This window comes from Pelophylax lessonae (genome assembly GCF_965119305.1).
Source record: "Pelophylax lessonae genome assembly, chromosome: 12".
NCBI lineage: Eukaryota > Metazoa > Chordata > Amphibia > Anura > Ranidae > Pelophylax > Pelophylax lessonae.
In genome coordinates, this window is record NC_138779.1 from 112,350,973 (window position 1) to 112,373,229 (window position 22,257).

At 40.5% G+C, this 22,257-nt stretch overlaps 1 protein-coding gene across 1 annotated transcript in view; it reads right to left on the bottom strand.

Annotated features, from left to right (window-relative positions):
- Positions 1-22,257, bottom strand: part of LOC309568904 (sulfotransferase 2B1-like) — a 95,069-nt gene that overhangs the window by 59,470 nt on the left and 13,342 nt on the right. The window contains exon 3 of the mRNA XM_082274680.1: positions 21,517-21,643. Within this exon, the coding sequence (XP_082130806.1) occupies positions 21,517-21,643 (127 nt within the window). The remainder of the gene's footprint in view (positions 1-21,516; positions 21,644-22,257) is intronic.

Below are 22,257 nucleotides of genomic sequence, written 5' to 3' on the forward strand. Positions count from 1 at the left end.
ACACTCATTGCTGAAATGCAGAGGATTTAGAGGAAAACCTCTCAGGGAACGCAAAACCTTCCTCAAGGAAAACCATATTTGCTACAGGTGTTGCGCATCTACCTCTCATCTCGCAAAAGACTGTACAGAGAACATTAAATGCTCAGAATGTGACAGTGGAGAGCATATTACAGCTTTACACCCTGGGCCACCTCCATGGACTCTCACACCTTCAGACCAGGCTGCAGAGCACGGCGGGGAGGAGAGAGATACAAAACCTCCTGAAGTGACACCCCAGTGCACCCAAGTCTGTGGAGAAGGTCTTAGTAACAAATCATGCTCTAAGATTTGTCTGGTTACAGTGTACCCCATTGGTCACAAAGAGAAAGCCATAAGGTTGTATGCCATCCTTGATGATCAAAGCAATAGATCTCTTGCTAGCTCAGCTTTCTTTGATATCTTCAGTATTAAAGGACATAACTCTTCATACTCACTTAAAACTTGCACAGGTGTGAGTGAAGAAAAAGGCAGAAGAGCTACTGGTTACCAAATCGAATCTGTAAATGGGGAAGCATCCTTGCCTCTGCCTACCCTGATCGAATGTAACCAGATTCCAAACAATAGAGAAGAGATTCCTACACCTGAGGCTGCATCGCATCATTGGCATCTAAAACCCATAGCTCATCTCATTCCTGCACTTGATCCAGAGGCTCAAATAATACTCCTGCTGGGAAGAGACATCATAAGAGTCCACAAGGTGAGAGAACAGATAAACGGTCCTCACAATTCTCCATATGCTCAGAAGCTGGACCTAGGGTGGGTCATTATAGGTGATGTCTGCTTAGGAAATGTCCACAAGCCAACCACTGTAAATTCTTTTTACACGCATACATTGGAAAATGGACGTCCATCCCTCTTTCAGCCTTGCCCTAACAAATTTCTTGTAAGAGAGAAGCCTGCAGGTATGCTATATTCGGACTTTACTGAAATCCAGAACCCTTCTTGTGGTGAAGACCTAGACCACTTAGGATGCACAGTGTTCCAGAGGACAAAAGAAGATCACAAGATAGCTCCCTCCTTTGAAGATGAGACCTTTTTAAAAATAATGGAACAAGGAATTTTCAAGGATGAAACAAACACCTGGGTTGCACCACTTCCATTCAAAACTCGGAGACGCTGTCTCCCTAACAACAGGGATCAGGCCTTAAAACGCTTCTGTTCACTTAGACGCAATTTCCAGAAAAGACCAGAGATGATGGAACATTTCTTCTTATTTATGGGCAAGATATTTGAAAACAACCATGCAGAGGTAGCTCCACCTCTGAAAGAAAAAGAAGAATGCTGGTATCTGCCAATCTTCGGTGTTTATCACCCTAAGAAGCCAGGTCAAATCCGAGTGGTGTTTGACTCCAGCTCACAATATCAGGGAGTCTGCCTCAACAATGTTCTTTTGACAGGACCAGACCTCAATAACTCTCTTCTAGGTGTCCTCATCAGATTCCGTAAAGAATCCATCGCTATAGTTGCTGACATACAACAAATGTTCTATTGTTTCCAAGTTACAGAGGAGCACAGAAACTTCTTGAGATTCTTCTGGTTCAGAGACAATGACCCCACCAAGGACATCATAGAGTACCGTATGAAGGTACATGTTTTTGGGAACAGCCCATCTCCTGCAGTCGCAATATATGGTCTCAGACTCTCTGCCCGAGAAGGTGAAAAAGACTATGGACAGGATGTTAAGAAGTTTGTTGAAAGGGACTTTTATGTTGATGATGGTCTAAAGTCACTTCCCTCACCAGAAGCTGCAATCAGCCTACTCAAGAGGACTCAGACTATGCTTTCATGTTCAAACCCCAGATTGCATAAGATAGCTTCAAACAGTAAAGTTGTTATGGAAGCTTTTCCTACTCAAGATCACGCCAGCGACTTGAAAGACCTAGACTTGGCTACAGACACAATACCCATGCAGCGCAGCCTGGGACTCAGCTGGGATCTCAAGTCTGACACCTTTACCTTTCAGGTCAACCAAGAGGAAAGGCCCTTCTCACGACGTGGTGTCTTATCCACAATCAACAGTCTATATGACCCACTTGGGTTTGCAGCACCCGTGATCATCCAAGGTAAGACTCTGCTCAGAGAGTTAACCACAGATACATGTAATTGGGATTCTCCACTTTCCTCAGAGAAAGAGGCACTATGGATAACATGGAGAGACTCTTTAAAGTCATTATCTAACCTACACATACCTAGGTCATATACCCACCTCTCTCCAGCAGAGGTTCAGTCTAGGCAACTGTTCATCTTTTGTGATGCTTCAGTAAAAGCAATTGCTGCTGTCGCTTACCTCAAAACAATAGTCAATAAAGGTCAAGTTCAAATTGGCTTTGTAATGGGCAAGGCGAAGCTGGCACCATGTCCTAAGCTCACCATACCAAGGTTGGAACTTTGTGCTGCTGTTCTGGCAGTAGAACTAGCAGAGCTTATTGTGTCAGAAATAGACATACAACTTGACAATACAGTGTTTCATACAGACAGCAAAGTAGTGTTGGGCTACATTTACAATGAGACTAGGAGATTCTATGTCTATGTACACAACAGAGTGCAAAGAATTAGGAGGTCAACACAGCCTACCCAGTGGCGCTATGTACCAACTGACCAAAACCCGGCAGATCATGCCACAAGAGCTGTTCCTGCAGCCCACCTCAAAGACTCTACCTGGCTCACAGGGCCAACATTCCTCTACAGACCAGTAGTGGACACTCTTGAGGAAGATACATTTGAGTTGTCAGAGCCGAATTCTGATGCAGAGATTCGTCCTCACGTTTCTGTACTCACCACAACAGTTTCTAACAGACATCTTGGATCTGAACGATTCAACAAGTTTTCCACATGGAAATCGTTAAACAGAGCATTAGCTGGTTTGATCCACATAGCCAGATCTTTTAGAGCCACATCTACAAGATCAGAACATTGTAAAGGTTGGCATTACTGTCATAAAGCCTATACATTGGATGAACTCACACAGTCTAGAGACGTTATCATCCGGTGTATCCAACAAGAAGTTTATGCTCAAGATCTTGAACACTTCCAAAAGCAAAAATGCGTTCCTAAAGACAGTTCCCTTAAGAGACTTGACCCATTTATAGATGATAATGGACTGTTGAGAGTTGGGGGACGTATTTCTAAGGCAAAACTTGAGAGTAAGGAATGTAACCCAATAATACTTCCAAACAGTCATATTGCATCGTTACTTGTGCAACACTACCATGAAAAGACCAAGCACCAGGGACGTTTGTTCACTGAAGGAGCTTTACGGACAGCTGGATTCTGGATAGTGGGAGCAAAAAGACTTGTGAGTAGTCTAATTTTCAAATGTATCACTTGCAAAAGACTACGTGGTATATTTCAGTCACAGAAAATGGCTAATCTTCCTGCCGACCGACTCAGTACAGACCCTCCCTTTACAAATGTTGGTCTTGATGTGTTTGGCCCTTGGTCTGTCACTACACGACACACCAGAGGAGGTCGTGCAAACAGCAAACGCTGGGCAGTCATATTCACCTGCATGAGTATTAGGGCTGTGCATATAGAAGTCATTGAGTCTTTGGACACATCCAGCTTCATAAATGCTCTCAGACGTTTCATTTCTATTCGAGGCCCGGTCAAACAAATCCGCTCTGACAGAGGCACTAATTTTGTGGGAGCCTGTAAGGAACAGCAGATCCCCTCAAACATCGACAGTGACCATGTAGAGAGATATCTTGCTGACCAAGACTGTAAATGGACATTCAATTCCCCACACTCCTCTCACATGGGAGGCTCTTGGGAGCGTATGATTGGTATAGCCCGCAGGATCCTTGATTCTATCTTTCTACAGCTGGGGACTTTGAAGCTTACCCATGAGTCTCTTACAACCTTTATGGCTGAAGTAGTGACGATCATGAATGCCAGACCTTTGACTTCAATATCCAGTGATCCAGAAGATCCTCTTTTACTCACTCCTTCTATTATCCTCACCCAAAAGGTTGGTACGGTTACAGCTCCCCCTGGTGAGTTTAGCACTAAAGATTTGTACAAGTGTCAGTGGAGACGAGTGCAAACTCTAGCGGATGCCTTCTGGGATAAATGGAGAAAACAATACATCCCTACTCTACAGTCCCGGAATAAATGGCAAATGAGTAAACCCAACATGAAGGTTGGTAATGTTGTTCTTGTAAAAGACTCTCAGTCAAAAAGAAATGACTGGCCTTTGGGACTGATAACCAAAGTATTTCCAAGTGAAGATGGAAGAGTCAGGAAGGTGGAAGTGAAAGTCTGCAGGCAAAATGAGCTTAAACTCTTCCAGAGACCTGTTACTGAACTGATTTTGTTACTCTCTCCAGAGAATAGTTAATGTGGTATCCTTGGGATACCAAGCGGGGAGTGTCATGTCTCCATCATTATATTGTCATGTTATTCTTATGAGAGTTTTCACAATGTGTAATTTACTGTGTAACCTACTGTTCATGTTGTACCAGCGCCATCTAGTGGCCATTCACATATTACATATTGGAACAATTTTTGTCCCAGCCCAGCTACCATAGCTTTCACCTATGAACTTTGGTGACATCATCTTCCCTCCATATCTTGTTTTCTACAGGAAATTCAGCTAGAGGAAACACAGCTAGTTGCATCCTCCCTCATCTTAGTTTATGGCGGCATCGCTGGTGTGTATACTCTTATGGATGCTTAACATTATCATCCTGTATCTATGTCTTGTGTAACTTACATCTTGTGCACATTTCTTGTATTTGCATTGCTATGTACAGTAATGTCTTATATGCATTGCCACATGTCAGTATACATTAGTAAGTGTATTCTCTTTTCTGTTCCACAGTTTTACCACTCTAATTTCACGTATTTCCTTGCAATAAAAGTTGAAGTTGGACCTTGCTCCTTTGTCAATGCATTGAAGGAAATCAGGGTTATACTGCCTGTCAATCTATGTACCCTCACACATAGGGAGGACAGAACATAGAGATAAAACAATTAAGGTCGATATCCAAATTTAGACCCTTCGGCTGGAGTGTATTAAGTCTATATATCCAGGCTGTTTCATTTCTGGAGATTTTAATCTTTTTATTTTCTCCTCTCCAGTGGCCAGAAATGGAATTTATTCCAAAAAAGGTGAGCCCACTGGGATCCTTATTATGTACCTCGGTGAAATGTCTGGAGAGACTATGTTTGGGAAAGCCTTTTCTTATATTGTTTATATGCTCTCGTATCCTGACAAATAGAGGCCTAGTAGTCCTACCGACGTACTGTAGCCGGCAGGGGCACTCTATTAGGTAGGTAACGTGGGTAGTCTGACATGTGATCAATTTGTTAATGTGGAATTCCTCTCTATTCCATCTGGACTTAAACCTTAATGTTTTTCTAGGTTGGTTTCTTACAGTTTTGCTAGGTAAACATCTATTACATCTAATGAAACCTTTAGTATCCGTAAACATTTTTATGGGTTTGGGAGGATCTACCACATTATGCACTAATTGGTTCCGCAGTGAGGGGGCCTTTCTATAAATACATTTAGGTTTAGATGGTAATAATTTGGATAAAGTTTTGTCTGACTTCAGTATGGGCCAATATTTCTTTATAGCACGTCTGCCTGAAGCCCCTGTGGAAACCAGTAGTAAATGCCAGATCATCTCGTTTATGTAGTGGACGGTTATTGTTGTATAAAAGGTCTTCTCTATTCATGTCCTGTACTGCTTTCCTAGTATTATGTAACTTCCCTTTATCATAAATCATAAAATGTAGTGCAGCGCAGTCTTATGAACACCAATTAAGATGAATAAATAATCTGAATGGTAAAATCAGCATTAAAATCAATTTAAAACCAATTCATTAAAAACAATTCATTTAAAAACCAGTTCATTTAAAAACAGGAGACAGTCCATAGCTTAAGGTAAAGAGCGCAGAAAAATAAAGTCCACTTGTGATCTGGTGAATTTTAACAACAGGTGTGACTTCTGTGCTCACAAATTCCCACCACCAAGCATTATCTGCCCCTCACCTTAATAACTCGACCCTACAGGGTCAAAAAAGCATATAATTCTCCAAGGAACACAGCATCTAATTCTCCAATGAACAAGGAACACAGCTTCCAGCACTTAACCAGCAGGTTTTGAGAAAGCAATCCTTCACTGCAGAGCATTCTCCAACATGTCCTGGGGGTTGAGAGTCACCAGCAGAGAGTCAGTTCCTTGGGGCGATGCAGCTCAAGGCTGGTAGGACAAATAGTTTGCAGGGAGCGAGATCAACACAAACCAGCATGTGGATACCAGGAAGTTACTATTTTTAGTAACAAGTTTTATACATTTTTTCCCTTTATCATAGCCTTTTTCCTCGAATCTGGCAAGTAAAATATCTGATTGCATTAGATAGTCTTCTAAGTTGTCACAATTCCTTCAAATGAACTGGCCTTTTGGGATATTCTCCTTCCAAGTGGGATGGTGACAGCTAGTTGTGGGTATGTACCCATTTCTATCAGTGGGTTCGAAAAATGTTTTACTTTTAAGACAATTGTTTTCTTTAAAAATGTGCAAATCGAGGTAGTTAATTTGTTTATGACTCCAGTCGCCTGTAAATTTAATACCAGAAGGATTGTTAAGTTTTAAAAATAACTTTTGTAAGGTCTCCTCTGTACTTTCCCATAAAATAATAATATCATCTATATACCGTCTGTAAAAGGTAAGCTGTGGGATGTCCTGTGTATATGTAGATTCCTCTTCAAGCACGTCCATAAATAAATTGGCAACGCTAGGTGCATAGCGTGCTCCCATCGCTACCCCTTTTGTCTGAAGATAGTAGTCTTGGTTGTACCAAAAGAAGTTACTTCCCATGGTCAGTTTCAGGCCATCCATTATGAATTGAATTTGTGTTTGCTTCAATTTGGTGCTCTCATGTAGGGCTTTATCTACTGCTTTAAGTCCATCGGCTTGCCTGATACTGGTGTAAAGTGAGTTAGCATCAATAGTTGCTAAAATACATTGTTCTGGAATTTGTATTTCTTTAAGTGTCTTAATTAAATCAGCACTGTCTTTAAGGTAAGATTTTCCCATCTTAACTGCAGGTTGGAGATAGCTGTCAAAATATTCACAGAGTCTGGAGAACAATGAATCAACTCCGCTCACAATAGGTCTACCAGGAGGTTTCTCTGGATCCTTGTGAATTTTTGGTAGGTAATATATGACTGGAGTTTTGCTAGATTCAGGTATTAAGTATTGGGCTTCCTTCTTGTCAAGTATGCCTATATCCTTTCCTCTCTTGATAAAATCTCTCGAATTCTTCCTATATTGTTTTGTAGGGTTGCCTCTTAATTTGTCATACGTGCCTTCCACTTGTAATAAATTTACCATTTCTAGTTCATAGTCTCTTTTGTTGAGAATAACTAGCCCTCCTCCTTTGTCTGCAGGGCAAATGACAATTCCCTTCCTCTCCTCTAGTTCTATAACAGCTTGACAACCCCTAGCATTGCCAATTTATTTATGGACATGCTTCAAGAGGAATCTATATATACACAGGACATCCCACAGCTTACCTTTTACAGACGGTATATAGATGATATTATTATTTTATGGGAAGGAACAGAGGAGACCTTACAAAATGTCTTTTTAAAACCTAATAACAATCCTTATGGTATTAAATTTACTGGAGTCATGAACAAATTAACTACCTCGATTTGCACATTTTTAAAGAAAATAATTGTCTTAAAAGTAAATCATTTTTTAAACCCACTGATAGAAATGGGTACATACCCACAACTAGCTGTCACCATCCCACTTGGAAGGAGAATATCCCAAAAGGCAAGTTCATTCGACAACAAGGAACTGTGACAACTTAGAAGACTATCTAATGCAATTGGATATTTTACTTGTCAGAATCGAGGAAAAAGGCTATGATAAAGGGAAGTTACATAATACTAGGAAAGCAGTATAGGACATGAATAGAGAAGACCTTTTATACAACAATAACCGTCCACTACATAAACAAGATGATCTGGCATTTACTATTGGTTTCCACAGGGACTTCAGGCAGACTGAACGTATTATAAAGAAATATTAGCCCATACTGAATTCAGACAAAACTTTATCCAAATTATTACCATCTAAACCGAAATTTATTTATAGAAAGCCCCCCTCACTGTGGAACCAATTAGTGCATAATGTGGTAGATCCTCCCAAACCCATGAAATTGTTTACGGATACTAAAGGTTTCATTACATGTAATAGATGTTTACCTTGCAAAACTGTAAGAAACCAACCTAGAAAAACATTAAGGTTTAAGTCCAGATGGAATGGAGAGGAATTCCACATTAACAAATTGATCACATGTCAGACTACCCACGTTACCTACCTAATAGAGTGCCCCTTCCGGCTACAGTACGTCGGTAGGACTATTAGGCCTCTATTTGTCAGGAAACGAGAGCACATAAACAATATAAGAAAAGGCTTTCCCAAACGTAGTCTCTCCAGACATTTCGCCGAGGTACATGATAAGGATCCCAGTGGTCTCACCTTTTTTGGAATAGATTCCATTTCTGGCCACTGGAGAGGAGAAAATAAAAAGATTAAAATCTCCAGAAATGAAACGGCCTGGATATATAGGCTTAATACACTCCAGCCGAAGGGTCTAAATTTGGATATCGACCTTAATTGTTTTATCTCTAATTTTTAGACTCCACGTTTCCTATATTTTTATTCTATTTCTCGTCAAACATTATTTAATACCATAATTTTAGCTATATACCTATTTTAATATGGGGATTATATATATATACATTTTTATTTTTTCCCATATAATATAGTTCTCATTTATTGATATTTTATTTTATACCGCAAATAAATTCATGTCCGTTGTACACATATATTTTGAATTTTTAATCTCAATCTATGTCCATTTTATCATATCCACTGATGCCTTCTTATATATCCTTTCCCAATCTTCCAATTTTAGATGCCACTATCCTCTCTACATACTCGTACTTGTTATATATATATATATACATTTTATGTATATACAGTATTTAGTCTTTATATATGTTTCCTTATTTATGCCTATTTAATCACATTTCCATTTTTATCCACTAGATGTCCCCATTCCCACAACATCCTCTATTTTCCAATACATTTTTATACATATTTTCTTTTCTTTCTTTTTCTTTTTATTTTTAAATATATATTTTCAGCTTAATTTAGTTGATTTATTTATAATTAATATATTCCATTTTTCTATTATTATATTGCATATCCCTCCTGGCTGTGTTCCTTTGTGGTTTTTGATTAAGAACGGATACATACATATATATATATATATATATATATATATATATATATATATATTACACCTTTTTTATAGTTATTATTTTTAATTATACATTTGCATCCGAACCAGCATGTATTTATTGGAACGCACTTATGGACTTTTTGTATATATTTTTAATTCTTATTTATGAAGACGTCCGCCATATTTTTGTAGTTCACAAAATTCCTATACCTCTGCTGACCAGATGCCTGGCGTGTCCACGCCATCTGTCGCTTGGTAACCACACTATACAAAAGGGAGTAAACCGGAGGTGACCCGACACTGCTGAAGACGTTTGATGACGAAACGCGTACAGCGCCGTCACATCACTTCCGGTTCCGGTACTTGCGTGGATCGCATTGCGTTCCAAGGATCTGAATAACGTTTGTTTAACATTGATTGAATGTGAGTACCCATCTGTATACTTTTATATGAATAAATTGTTTTATATACAGTATTACACTATTAGCTTTTCTTGCCCTACATGATCTACCTGCCCACACCTTGTCCCGCTACGATTGGCTGACACTGGTGCATATACCCCATGTGAGTGCGGACCCCCTCGGGACCCAGGCTTTCCTATAGGAACCTCTGCTTACTCGGGAGCCCTACAGGGCATTCCTGATACATCCTCACCCCAGGACCACCAGAGGAGACCAGGATCCATCTGAGGGATCATTACCTTTATTATTATACCCGCTCTTTACCTCTGTGTGGGGTGGTTATTTCCGGTGAGTTGGCTACCTACCCTAGGGGTCACCGAGCACCTCACCTTATTACCCACCATGGGGTCACCTCCAGTATTTTTATACGAAGATTTTTGTCACCTTTACCCATTTATGGACTAATTATGCCACTTAGTCACTTTATCGGATTACTATTTTGTCACCTAGCCACTTTATTTTGTCCTTACCGGCTATATGAACTATATTTGTCTGCCGACACCTAGTCACTTCATTTAATTGAATTGCTTATGTGCACAGGTCACTTTATTGTATCCATTGGTTCAACTATTTTGTGCACACTGCCACTTTATTGAGTACTTTGCACCTTTACTGCTCCTTATTAATTTGATATATATATATATATATATATATATATATATATATATTTTTTTTTTTTTTTGTGTGTGCACTTGGTCACTTTCATCAATTGATATAATATTTGCCACCATTTATTTATTTTAGCACCTTATTGGAATTTATTGCACGTATATTTTACCACATATCATAATTTTAGCCCATTGCATTTTTTATTTATTGTGTTATTTATTGCTCATCTTTGTGCATTTATATATTTGTATCATAATACCCATTGTACACATTTTCTTGTTAATTTATCATCACCCACATCATTTTCAGTAGACAGCGCCATTTTCTTATCTTTACCTTTATATTTTGATATAGTCTTTGGCTATATTATAGGGAGGCTGCAGCCTACTTACACACCCATACAACATATTCCTTAGCGCGGAGCCCATCACCTTCAATATTCAACAATGCACTTGTGTCATTAAGAAAATTTATTTCCATAATTCCTAAAAATAAAACATGTTACTAGATAGTCGCTGCACATTTGCAGATAGCTGATGATAACCTTCGACTATTTATAACCTTTTTCATGGTGTTCAGGGACAAATCTGTTTTTATTGTCCAGGGAACTATGTCCCCTCCATCGAATCTATACTGATTCATTGTTCTAACAGCAGATAAAGTGTGGAAAATTTGACTTGAGAAAATGGGCTCCATGCTCTCTTTAGGCACCCTGCAAAAGCAACAATGGACTTTGTTAATTTAATAGATCAGCTTATGAAAAGAATCATATTAAAATGTTAGAGTTTATAGATAATTTTATTTATACATTACACTACATATCTTGGTTTTACTCCTACTTTCTTACAATGCTGCGTCAGTGCCTTGCTTCTATTAAAGTTCACTGGCTAGTTTTAATACCACAGTTAGAGGATCATACAACACACAAATACACCAAGACTAGGGGCAGAAATGATAGAAGAGATACATCTCTTTTTACCAGGACGCCTAAAATGATCAATATAGGAGTAGGGAAAGCTGTTGCCCTTCTCTGCTACAAGTTCAGTTCCAAAGTATGGTGGGTGGACTATAAGCACATATTACACAATACACACAACTATACAATACTCTAAGCACATACACACAAAAAACATACACAGTGTGAAGAGACAGTAACAGTTAGGACCCAGCAGTGTTAATTTCATCAACTAAAACGTTTTCATTAAAATTTTCGTCAGCTGCAATTTTACAGTGACGAAAACTAAACTAAAAGCACAGCACATTTTTGTCAACTGACGAAAACTATGACGAAAATCAAACCAGTTTTCGCTAAGGAACGAAAACAAAAGAAAATGTGAGGCAGGGATGTTGACCCAACTTCTGCATTTTAAACAGAGCTCTGCCTGCTGCCGCACCCAGCAAGCAAGTGACTGTGTGCACCGTGATGACTGCAAGAGACCAGAGCAGCGTTGTGCAGTACAGCCAGGCCTCCGGAGTCCCGACTTATGAGACGACCACTCACATCTAGAGCAGAGAGCACACAGAGCACCCACTGTGAGTGTGTAGTTACAATTACAGAAGGCCTGAGGCCTCCCCTCAGACCACCATCTGTCTAGACCACTGTGTGTGCATTACAGGCCTCCTCTGACCACTGGCAGTGGCATTCAGCGCACTGTGTATTACAGACCATCCTTCAGACCTGAGACCTCCATCCAGCACTGTGCAGCATTACAACTGGCCTCCTCTCTGATCACTGGCATCAAGGGCACTGTGCATTACAGGCCATCCCTCAGACCTGAGACCACCATCCAGCACTCTGCAGCATTACAACAGGCCTCCTCTGACCACCGGCATTCAGGGTACTGTGCATTACAGGCCATCCCTCAGACCTGCGACCACATCCAGCACTGTGCAGCATTACAGGGCTCCTCTGACCACCGGCATCTAGGGCACTGTGCATTACAGGCCATCCCTCTGAGTGACCACTGTCTAGAGCACTGTGTGTGCATTATGGGCCTCCTCTGACCACTGGCATCCAGAGCACTGTGCATTACAGGCCATCAAAATCAGACCTGAGACCACCATCCAGCACTGTGCAGCATTACAGCTCTCCTCTTACCACCGGCATCCAGAGCACAGTGCAGCATTACAGGCCTCTCAGACCCCCCTCCAGAGCACTGTGCATTATAGGCCTCCCATCCTCATCCAGGCCTCACTGGGACGAGTCGGACTCAGACAGAGTCGCTCCTTAATTTCTTTTTATTTTCTCCTAATTTCCTATCCACACTGCTGCACAAAGTATACAGGAAATGTTGGCGTCTGTGACTGGTAGAAAGAGAAGAGAAGATCTATGGATGTATTTTACATTTGATATTAAGGACAACAAGACCCTTTGCAAATCATGTGGAGCGACACTCACTGGTAAAAATACAACAGACTTGAAGTCCTCCTGATATTCAACAGATTTCATACCTTTTGTTATTCTGAAGTAATAGCTGTTTGTTTGTCTGTCCATGTTGTGCACTTTAGTTACCGAATCTTAATGGGAGTGAATTCATAATATCTATCAGCTGCTGCTTTCCCCGAGTTGAAGTATCGCACTAAAATATATATAGAAGGATGTAGTCATTGGGAGGGGCTGGGGCACTGTAAATTTTCGCACGGCACAGGGCACCTAAAGGCCTAAGGCTGGCCCTGGGAAGGGCCATACATGTAGTGTTTTATAGAGAGACAACTTGGAGCTGACTGTGTGTGGTGAGAGAGAGAGAATGTCAAATCAGAATAACATGAAATTTTCCCCCTAATTCAACCTCACTGATACAGAAAACCTCAAATGATGGGCCAAGTCAAGCCAGTGCACCACAGAAAACTATTTACACTGCTCTTTTAGGTGCTTCAAAATACAAAATTGACTCTAAGGAACAACAGGCCAGGGAGGAGGCCATAGCAAGATGGATTGGGCGTACTGGATTACCAGTCAGAACTACTGAAGATGAGGACCTAATTAGCATGATGGAGACAGTAGATAGGAAGCTGACTGTTCCAAAGAAAACTAAAATAAGCAATCTGATTGAAAAACAGTATGAAGATGAAAAACAAAAATTCTAAAAGAGCCTGGCTGCTGCTTAGAGAGTATCTATTTGCACTGATTTGTGGACCAAAAAAGGACTCTCAGCTTCATTCCTTGCTATAAGTGCATGCTACTTTTGTGTTGAACAACATAAACCTGAGCACATATTGTTGGCCCTTGAACAAGTAGCCCACCCACACACTGCACAGTCAATGAACACATGTGTGGACAAATGCTTGCAAGAGTGGGACATACCAAAGAGGAAGATCCTCACAGTGATAAGAGACAATAGGAGCAATATGTTGGCAGCATTTAAACAAACCGCAGCAGCAGCAGAACCACCCAGCTCTAGTGAGGAAGACTCACCCATGACGGAAAGTGACCCAGAGTCTGAAATTGATGATCTGCGGTGAGCCATTTTTAATATTCTTTTACATGATGACATGGTTGACACCAGTCAATTATCACATGGATATGAGATGATTGATATGGGGGCGCTATCTGCTCTACTCTATGGGTGCATCTTTGTTATTTTTCCACTTTATTTGTAGTCTTGTGTAAAAGTATTCCCAAAAGAGGTTTAGTGTTAAAATAATAGAATGGAACAGTAACCTTTTCTATACTTTATGCTTATTTGGCTGTGTTCAACTTGTTAGGTACCAACAGATCGACATGGACCGGACACCATGTGTGGTGCATACCTTACAACTTGTGGGCCACATGTTGCAGAAGGAGGCAAGTGTGAAGAGAATATTGGATAAAGCAAGATAAATAGTGAACTTCTTCCGCAAGTCTTCCATTGCTACTCAGAAGATATTGAAGCATTGTGGCCTTACTCTTTTAAATAACTGCCCCACATGCTGGTCAAGCACAATCAACATGATTGCAAGACTCCTCAAACTGAAAGAGTCGCTCTGCCAAATCGCAAACAACATGGGATGGGACAGCTTGCTCCCTAGTGAATGGCAAAAGCTCACACCATTGCATGACCTACTGCTGCCTTTTGCAGAAACCCTTCAGAGTGACATCATGTCCATGTCCCTGCTCTCTTTGATCCACTCAGCCACCTTGAGAACTTTAAACAAAACACTAGCTACCAAGACCTTGCCACAATTGCACAGAAAATGAAAGAGAGTGTGAACCAGCGTTTTGCTTCATTTTTAGATCCAACTAATGAAATGCTCTCGCCAGCAGCAGCAGCTGCTTGTTTTGTCATCCCTACTTTCTGTGAAATCCTTATTGATGTTGCAGATGAGAATATTCAGGAACTGCTTTAAAAGGCAGAGGAGTTTGCCATAAGAAAATCCACATTGCCCCACACACAACATGATGAATTGTCTGAAGATGATGTGGAACAGGAGAATATTGAAAAATCTCAGGAAGTAGAAGAAGCACCAGCATCCCCATCTAAGCAGCCAATCTTTTGGTTTCTTTCTAAATGCCGAAGAAGACCCAGGCAGAGGATCTCCCCAAACAGCATAAAACAGCAGATCAGAAAATATAAAAAAGAGCTTTTGCACCAAGTTGAGGAGGACACCGCAACAGATTTTTGGCTGTCAAAGATTCACACTATTTATCACCAACTAAAACCTTTTGCTTTAGACCTGCTGGCTATGCCAGCTTCTCAAGCCTTTGCAGAGAGTATATTCAGTGTCACAGGTGACCTCTCTAGAGACCGGCAGAACAGAGCATGGGTCATGGTGGCACGAAGTGCTTTCCTTAAAATGAATTGAAACAAATAGAAGTGTTTTATTCTCCAGGTATTTCTATTTCTAACATAAGAAGCACACCTAATACTTGTGGGTTGTGCTTATTGCAATAGGAAAAATCAATAGTTCAACAACAGTTTTAATTGTCAAATAAATTCATAGGAAAAATGCACAGGCTACAAATGCCATTAGTATGTGGAACAATAACAACAACCACTTTTTATTAACTCCTCTCTCTTAGCATTGTCAAATTTGACAATAGAGGTAAATATCACACTAATGAAAAAAATAAATAAATCAGTACGGGTCAAAAAGGGCAGCCTTACACAGGGGTCCTGTCCCAGTAGTCTTTTTAGTGTAATATTTACCTCTATTGTCATTGCGAATGCTGAGAGAAAGAGGAGAGAGGAGTTGATAAAAAGTGGTGACTGTTATAATTTACGCACTAATGGCATTATTGTAAACTGTGCACTTCTTCTTTGAATGTATCTGAGAATTAGAACTGTTGAAATAATAAACTGACAGTAATCTGATTCTTATTGTAGAAATAAGCATTACCCTCCTCAAGTGTTGGTTTATTATGCTGTGCCAGACTGGCAGTGACAGCGCCTGTGCAGTGTGCTGTCTGTGTGTGCTGTGCTTGTACATGTACAGCTGTGGCCAAAAGTTTTGAGAATGACAACAATATAAATTTTCACAGTCTGCTGCTTTAGTGTTTTTAGATCTTTTTGTCGGACGTTACTATTGTATACTGAAGTATAATTACAAGCATTTCATAAGTGTGAAAGGCTTTTATTGACAATGACATTAGGTTTATGCAAAGAGTCAATATTTGCATTGTTGAGTTGACCCTTCTTTTTCAAGAACTCTGCAAGTCGCCCTGGCATGTTGTCATTGTCAATCAACTTCTGTGCCACATCCTGACTGATGGTACTGGCAGCCGATTCTTGCATAATCAATGCTTGGAGTTTGTCAGAATTTTATGGGGGGTTTTTTTTTTTGTTCACTCACCCGCCACTTGGTTCCCAATGGGATTAAGGTCTGAGGAGTTTCTGGCCATGGACCCAAAATGTCAATGTTTTGTTCCCCAAGCCACTTAGTTATCACTTTTTTTTTTTAAATCAGAGAAGTTTTTATTGAAAATATGCAAGGTACACATAATATAGGATGAGCATAAAATGCCAGATCCAGTGTAACAGCAATTGTGATAGTTCTCACTTTTGTCTTATAGCAAGGTGCTCCATCATACTGGAAAGGCATTGGTTATCACCAAGCTTTTCTGGGATGGTTAGGAGAAGTTGTTCTCGGAGGATGTTTTTGTACCATTCTTTATTCATGGCTGTGTTCTTAGGCAAAATTGTGAGTGAGCCCACTCCCTTGGCTAAGAAGCAACCCACACATGAATGGTCTCAGAATGCTTTACTGTTGGCATGAGCATGACACATGACTGCTAATAGTGAGCTCATGCTCACCTTTACTTCTCTTGTCAAAGTTTTTTCTGGATGCCCCAAACAATTAGAAAAGGGAATCATCAGAGAGAATTACTTTACTCCAGTTGTCAGCAGTCCAATCCCTGTACCTTTTGCAGAATATCAGTCTGTCCCTGATGTTTTTCCTGGAGAGAGATAGCGGCCTCTTTTCTTCCCATCTTGACACCAGGCCAAGCTGCTAAAATGTTTTGTTGTGTTCTGTTAATTTTTTTTTCTTTTATATTTTTACGTTACAATTTTGTCAAAAAAGCAATATTCTTGACAAAACGGTTTTGTCTAAATAAAGACTTAAAGCAATTGTTACCCTAATAAAAAAAAAAAAAGAAAGATCCTGTTCCCTTAAAGTATGTTATACAGCACAGTGCTTGTGCTGTGTCATTTGGCCCCCTGTAACACCTAAAAAAACCTGGCTGACCCTGTACACTGACCACGGTGTATCATGGCTGCTGAGTCCTGACACCGTGGTCAGTGTACGTGTCTCCGTCATCCGCAGCCCTGCACTGTCCTCTCTGTCCTCATCTCCCCCCTCCCCTCCTTGCCTATCTGCTCGTCAGTGCCCACCCCCTCCCCTCCTGCTGCTCTCATAATTATTTAAAAATGATCAAATCCCCTCTGTAAACGGAATGGCACAGTCTGGAAAAACCTCCATATATAGTAAAATGGGAGAAAGAAATAGGGACACATTTGCAAGGACAGGAACTTGGGACTGTACTAGGGGGGGTCGGATCCACAGCCATAGACGTAAGTACAACAGAATTAAATTATAAATGTCTATTTAGGTGGTATATCACTCCAGAAGTGATAAATAAATACCAACCAAACAAGACAGACAAATGTTGGCGGGATTGTGGCAACATAGGTACAATGTATCATTTATTTTGGGACTGCCCCAAGATAAAAGATTTCTGGCTAGAGGTTAGACAACTGATTGAAGAAATCACCGAAATAAAAATACCAAACGATCCATGGGCCTGTCTATTCCACAAAACAACAATACCTTTAAAAAAATATAATATGACTCTGGTCCCAACCATGCTGAATATAGCAAAAGGAACCATACCAAAAAAGTGGAGAGAAAAGGAGAGCCCGAAAATAAAGGAATGGTGTAAAAAGATAAATAACAACTTTAATATGGAATATGTATGTAATACACAAGAGGAGATCCCAAGAAATATGAAAAGAAAATGGGGAAAATGGAAAGAATTTAAAAAATCAACTAAATATATTGAATTAAATAGTTAAGCATATCTACTATGGGGAGGCACTGTAGAATGGAAATTGTTGGCAAGAAGGGGAGGAATTCTGGGAGGGGGGGGAGGGAGGAAAAGGGAAAATATTTATGATATTTAATATATGAATCACTGTATTTCTTTTTTTTTTACATAACTTTATTATGTAATATGTGAATCTTAATCTTAATTGGTGAAATACTGATGTAAATTAAAATTTTATATGCAAATAAAAATAAAGTAAAAAAAAAAAAAAAATCCCCTGTAATATAACACTAACTGCCCCTGTGCCTGTGTTATAGAAAAAATATGTGATCTGTACCTAAGTCCAAGCGGCTCCCATCGATCACGTGACCGCTCGGCTCTCTCTGTCCTCTCTTCCCCTCCCCACCAGAGGGAGCTGTTAGCCGGGCACAGGAGAGATCTGAGAAGTCAGCTGAGCAGCGGGAGATGCTCAGATTTAGGTACCAATCTGCATATTTGTTTTATAACACAGGAACAGGAGCACTTAGTGTTCTATTACAGAGGGGATTATATAATTTTATATAACTGGCTTAACAACCACTTTAATATAATGACTAAATCTGGGTCTGTAATGCATGTTCAAACCTTCATACCATAACATAAATATTAATATATTCAATTTTTCACTCCAACAGTAGTATATATAATGAGTTTGGAAATTGTAGAGAAATGCTTAAATAATGCATTACAATTTAACTAGACCCATTCGATTTTAGACGACTGAAAGGATTATTAGTCGACTAAAATGTACTAGAGATTTAGTCGACTAAATACGACTAAAACTAAAACACTTGCAGAAGACTAAAATGGGACTAAAATGCCATTTTAGTCCTAAGAATAAAACTGAATCGAAATTTGCTGCCAAAATTAACACTGGGACCCAGTCAGCCTGTACTGGCAGGCAAGGAGTCTAGAACTTTTTGGTATAAACTGGAATGTGTCTAATACTCTGTAACACGATGTGCGGGTGGTTGTGTACTATTCCTGGCAGCTCTAGGTTAAGGCATGGCTTATGCGGGGTACTCGATATAAGCTCAGCAGGCTGAATGACAAAAAACTGACAGATCTCTCCTGCTGTGCTATTGTGTTCTGACAGGGGGACCTGACCTCTGCCAGGACAAACAGAGCAACGCTTGCAGCCATTGGCTTCAAACGCTGATCATATGCCGCTTGGCTGCTAGTTCCCCAACATGCCGGTTAGGCTAGCATCTGTTGGACAGGCTGCTGCACACATTGGCCGAATGTCGGACAGTTTCTGTTGAACCAGCCGATACCGTCCGATACTCGGCCCGTGTATACCAGCCTTTAGGCACTCTCTACCTAATCAGAAAGGTACGGGAAACACAAAGAATACCATTAAGTTTATATATTCATAAAATGTCAAAAGACTTTTCCTTTTTTATGATTAGGACAGTAGAACAGAAGGAGGTATTTACATGTCTCATTTCATCACATATCCCAAAACAAAAAAGAGAATGTTTTCTCAATTTAGTCTGACTACGAAGCACCCTCTACCTTTTCAGTTGCACCATTGCAGCTAGTAGCTGGTAATGTAACTCCATAAGGACTATTGTTTAGACACTTCTCCCAGTAGCACCCACTATCAACTGCATCAAAACCTCCAGCACAGGTGCACCCTGAAAGCTGCTGTAGAGCGCACTGCTGAGCTGACTTGGTTGTGTGGACTGGACGTTCAGGATGGGACATATGGCAGCATCTTTTGTAGGTTAAGAACAAATCCTAGACTAATTTAACCAAGTTACTGACTGAAGCCTAACAAACTATGTAATGGTACATACATATGTGAGAACTGGATCATTTATTTGATAATGGGATTTGTGGGATTGGGGTGGCCATCTTCTTTTGTGGGTTAATAACTAAGCCTCAACTTGTCTAATTAATTTACTGACTAAAACCTAAATATGTCATGGGGTTGTCAAGGAGTTGAGTTATTAATTTAATTAGGAGTCGTTCACTGCTGTGACTGGGATTTGTGGGATTGGGGCATCCAGGAAAATACATGTGACAGTCACTATCTCCTTTTGCAAATTAAAGTGGTTATAAAACCCTTCCCTATACCCGGTGAAGTGACTGGCCTCAAGTGATACACAGAGATGGAACAACACTCCTACATAAATTGTACCCATTTTTTAGCAGTCTTCTTTTCTCTACATCCATTTAAAGTTCAGAATTTATAAAGCTTGTTTGAGTGGTCAGAAAATAGGGGGCCGGAAGCTGAAGTTAAACTCTGCAGAGCTCAGTGAGTTGAGGTTTGAGAGCTATTTGGAGGGAAGGGACACACACCTCCTACACACAAAAACAGAGCTGAGGCTGTCATAATGCTGGAGGACCATCACCATTTTCTCTTGGTGTCAAGAAAACTTGTCAGAAGTGAGTCATGCTGAAAGCAGAGGAAAGGGGCAGAAGACAGAAATTCAGAAGACTGAATTGAGGCAAGTACACACTATAGAGGGATATGCTTGGTTCATATCTCATGTCTAAGGTTTACAACCACTTTAATAACTAAAGCCCCGTACACACGTACCGAATGTCGGCCGAACGATCGGCCGTCTTTTGTCCGGTGCTGTCCTGTCGGCTGAAAAGTGCAAAAGACTGCACACGAATTTTGTCGGCCAACAACAGCCGACTGCAGAAGTGATGTCATGTGATGGTTAACTTTCCTTGTCTTTTTTCTTTTCTGAGCATGCCCAGTCTTGCTAATCTGCTGTTTGTCGGCCGAATTCTGTACTGACTGGCGAACAATCGGCCGTTCTGGTGACGGCCAACAAAAATTTTAAAGTCTGCACGACAGATTCTGTTCGGTCGGCTGTCGGAAGCATCATACTAACAAGCCTACGTCGTCGAAGAATATTTACGGCCGACAATCGGTACGTGTGTACGGGGCTTAAGCCTTATCTAACTAAATTATTGATTAAAACCGAATTCTTTCTTGGGACTGTCTGGGAATTAGATACATTTTTTTTGGGGGGGGGGGTCTCTTAAAGTGGAAGTTATCCCTCATATCATTTTAGTCAAGGAAGCTGCCATCTTGGCCTCTGTTTACTCTACAACTGCCATGATGCTGCACATGTGATCCGTTAGGACACCAGCCATTAGATGGCTTGACAGTTTGGTTGGAAGCACAACCGATGGAAGTGTTATATTTCTGGCAGGTGCTGGAAATGTAACTGTTTTCTGAAACTGGTAAATGGATGGGTTTACTTCTGCTTTAATTGCACCAGATAGTGTTTTCTAAACAGGCCTTTTTTCAGCCACACAGGCACTAAGGGTAGCTCTATAAAGGATATAACAAAGAGTGTAGAGCTTCTGGCTGCAAATGAAAGCCATGTTGTTGGATGAACATTGTGGTTGGGTCATGTTGAAAAATTTGATGGGTTGGCCAGCTGGGTTACAAGGCCTAACTTTCTCTAGTGGGCCTCAGTGTCCCAGTCTGCCCCCAGCCTGTATCACGTTAACAGGACCAACTGGCATGAGGCAAGATAAGTAGCCTAGTTCAGATACAGACTCTGTGGGGCAAAAGCGAGTAAATGGGACCTCAAAATTTTATTTTGTCTTCCAAGTTAATATAGAATAGCTTAGTAATCACTTTTATTTTCTGAGTGTCACACTTGCATGTACCTCTGCCTTCCAAGAAGTCCTCCATGAATTCATCAAAGCTATTAGGAGTCTTAATGACAAAAGACATTTGGGCAAAATGATACAGAGATACCAGCACATCTTTTGGATTCCTCGCAGTGTATATAACCTAAAATACAACAAAAAACAGAAATAGTGGAGAAGCAACAGTTACAGATAATCTTAAATGAGCAGTGAACCAGAGATGAGGATTTCTTAGCTGATCTATGCCTAAAGCATCTAGAAGTTATGCAATATTAACGTCTTTAAAATTAAAACTTATAAAGGAACAAAAAACAAACATCTCTATACTTACCTACCAATCCTCCTCTTCTCGGGTCCCCCACTGGTGCTCCTGGCCCCTCTTCTCTGTCCAGTGCTTCCCATGGGGGCATTTGTGCGTGCTTGCTTCAGAGACCCGCTGCTGCATCCACTGACACAGACAGCGGGACTCAGCCCCGTCCCCTGTCACTGGCTTTGATTGACAGCAGTGAATGCAGTCAATGGCTCTCAATGCCCCAGCAAATCCAGTGAGAGACGGAAGTGAGGGGGGAGAAAAGCTTGTAGACGTGCACAGTGCTGGATCGAATTAGGGCTCAGGTAAGTATAAGGGTGGGGGGGGGGTGAGGGGCCAAAACCAATGACTAAACAGTTTTGTACCTTAACGCAAGGAATTCTGGTTAAAAAAAAAAATAGGGTTTAGAACCACTTTAACCATAGAATGATAGAAAAATGGCACCATTG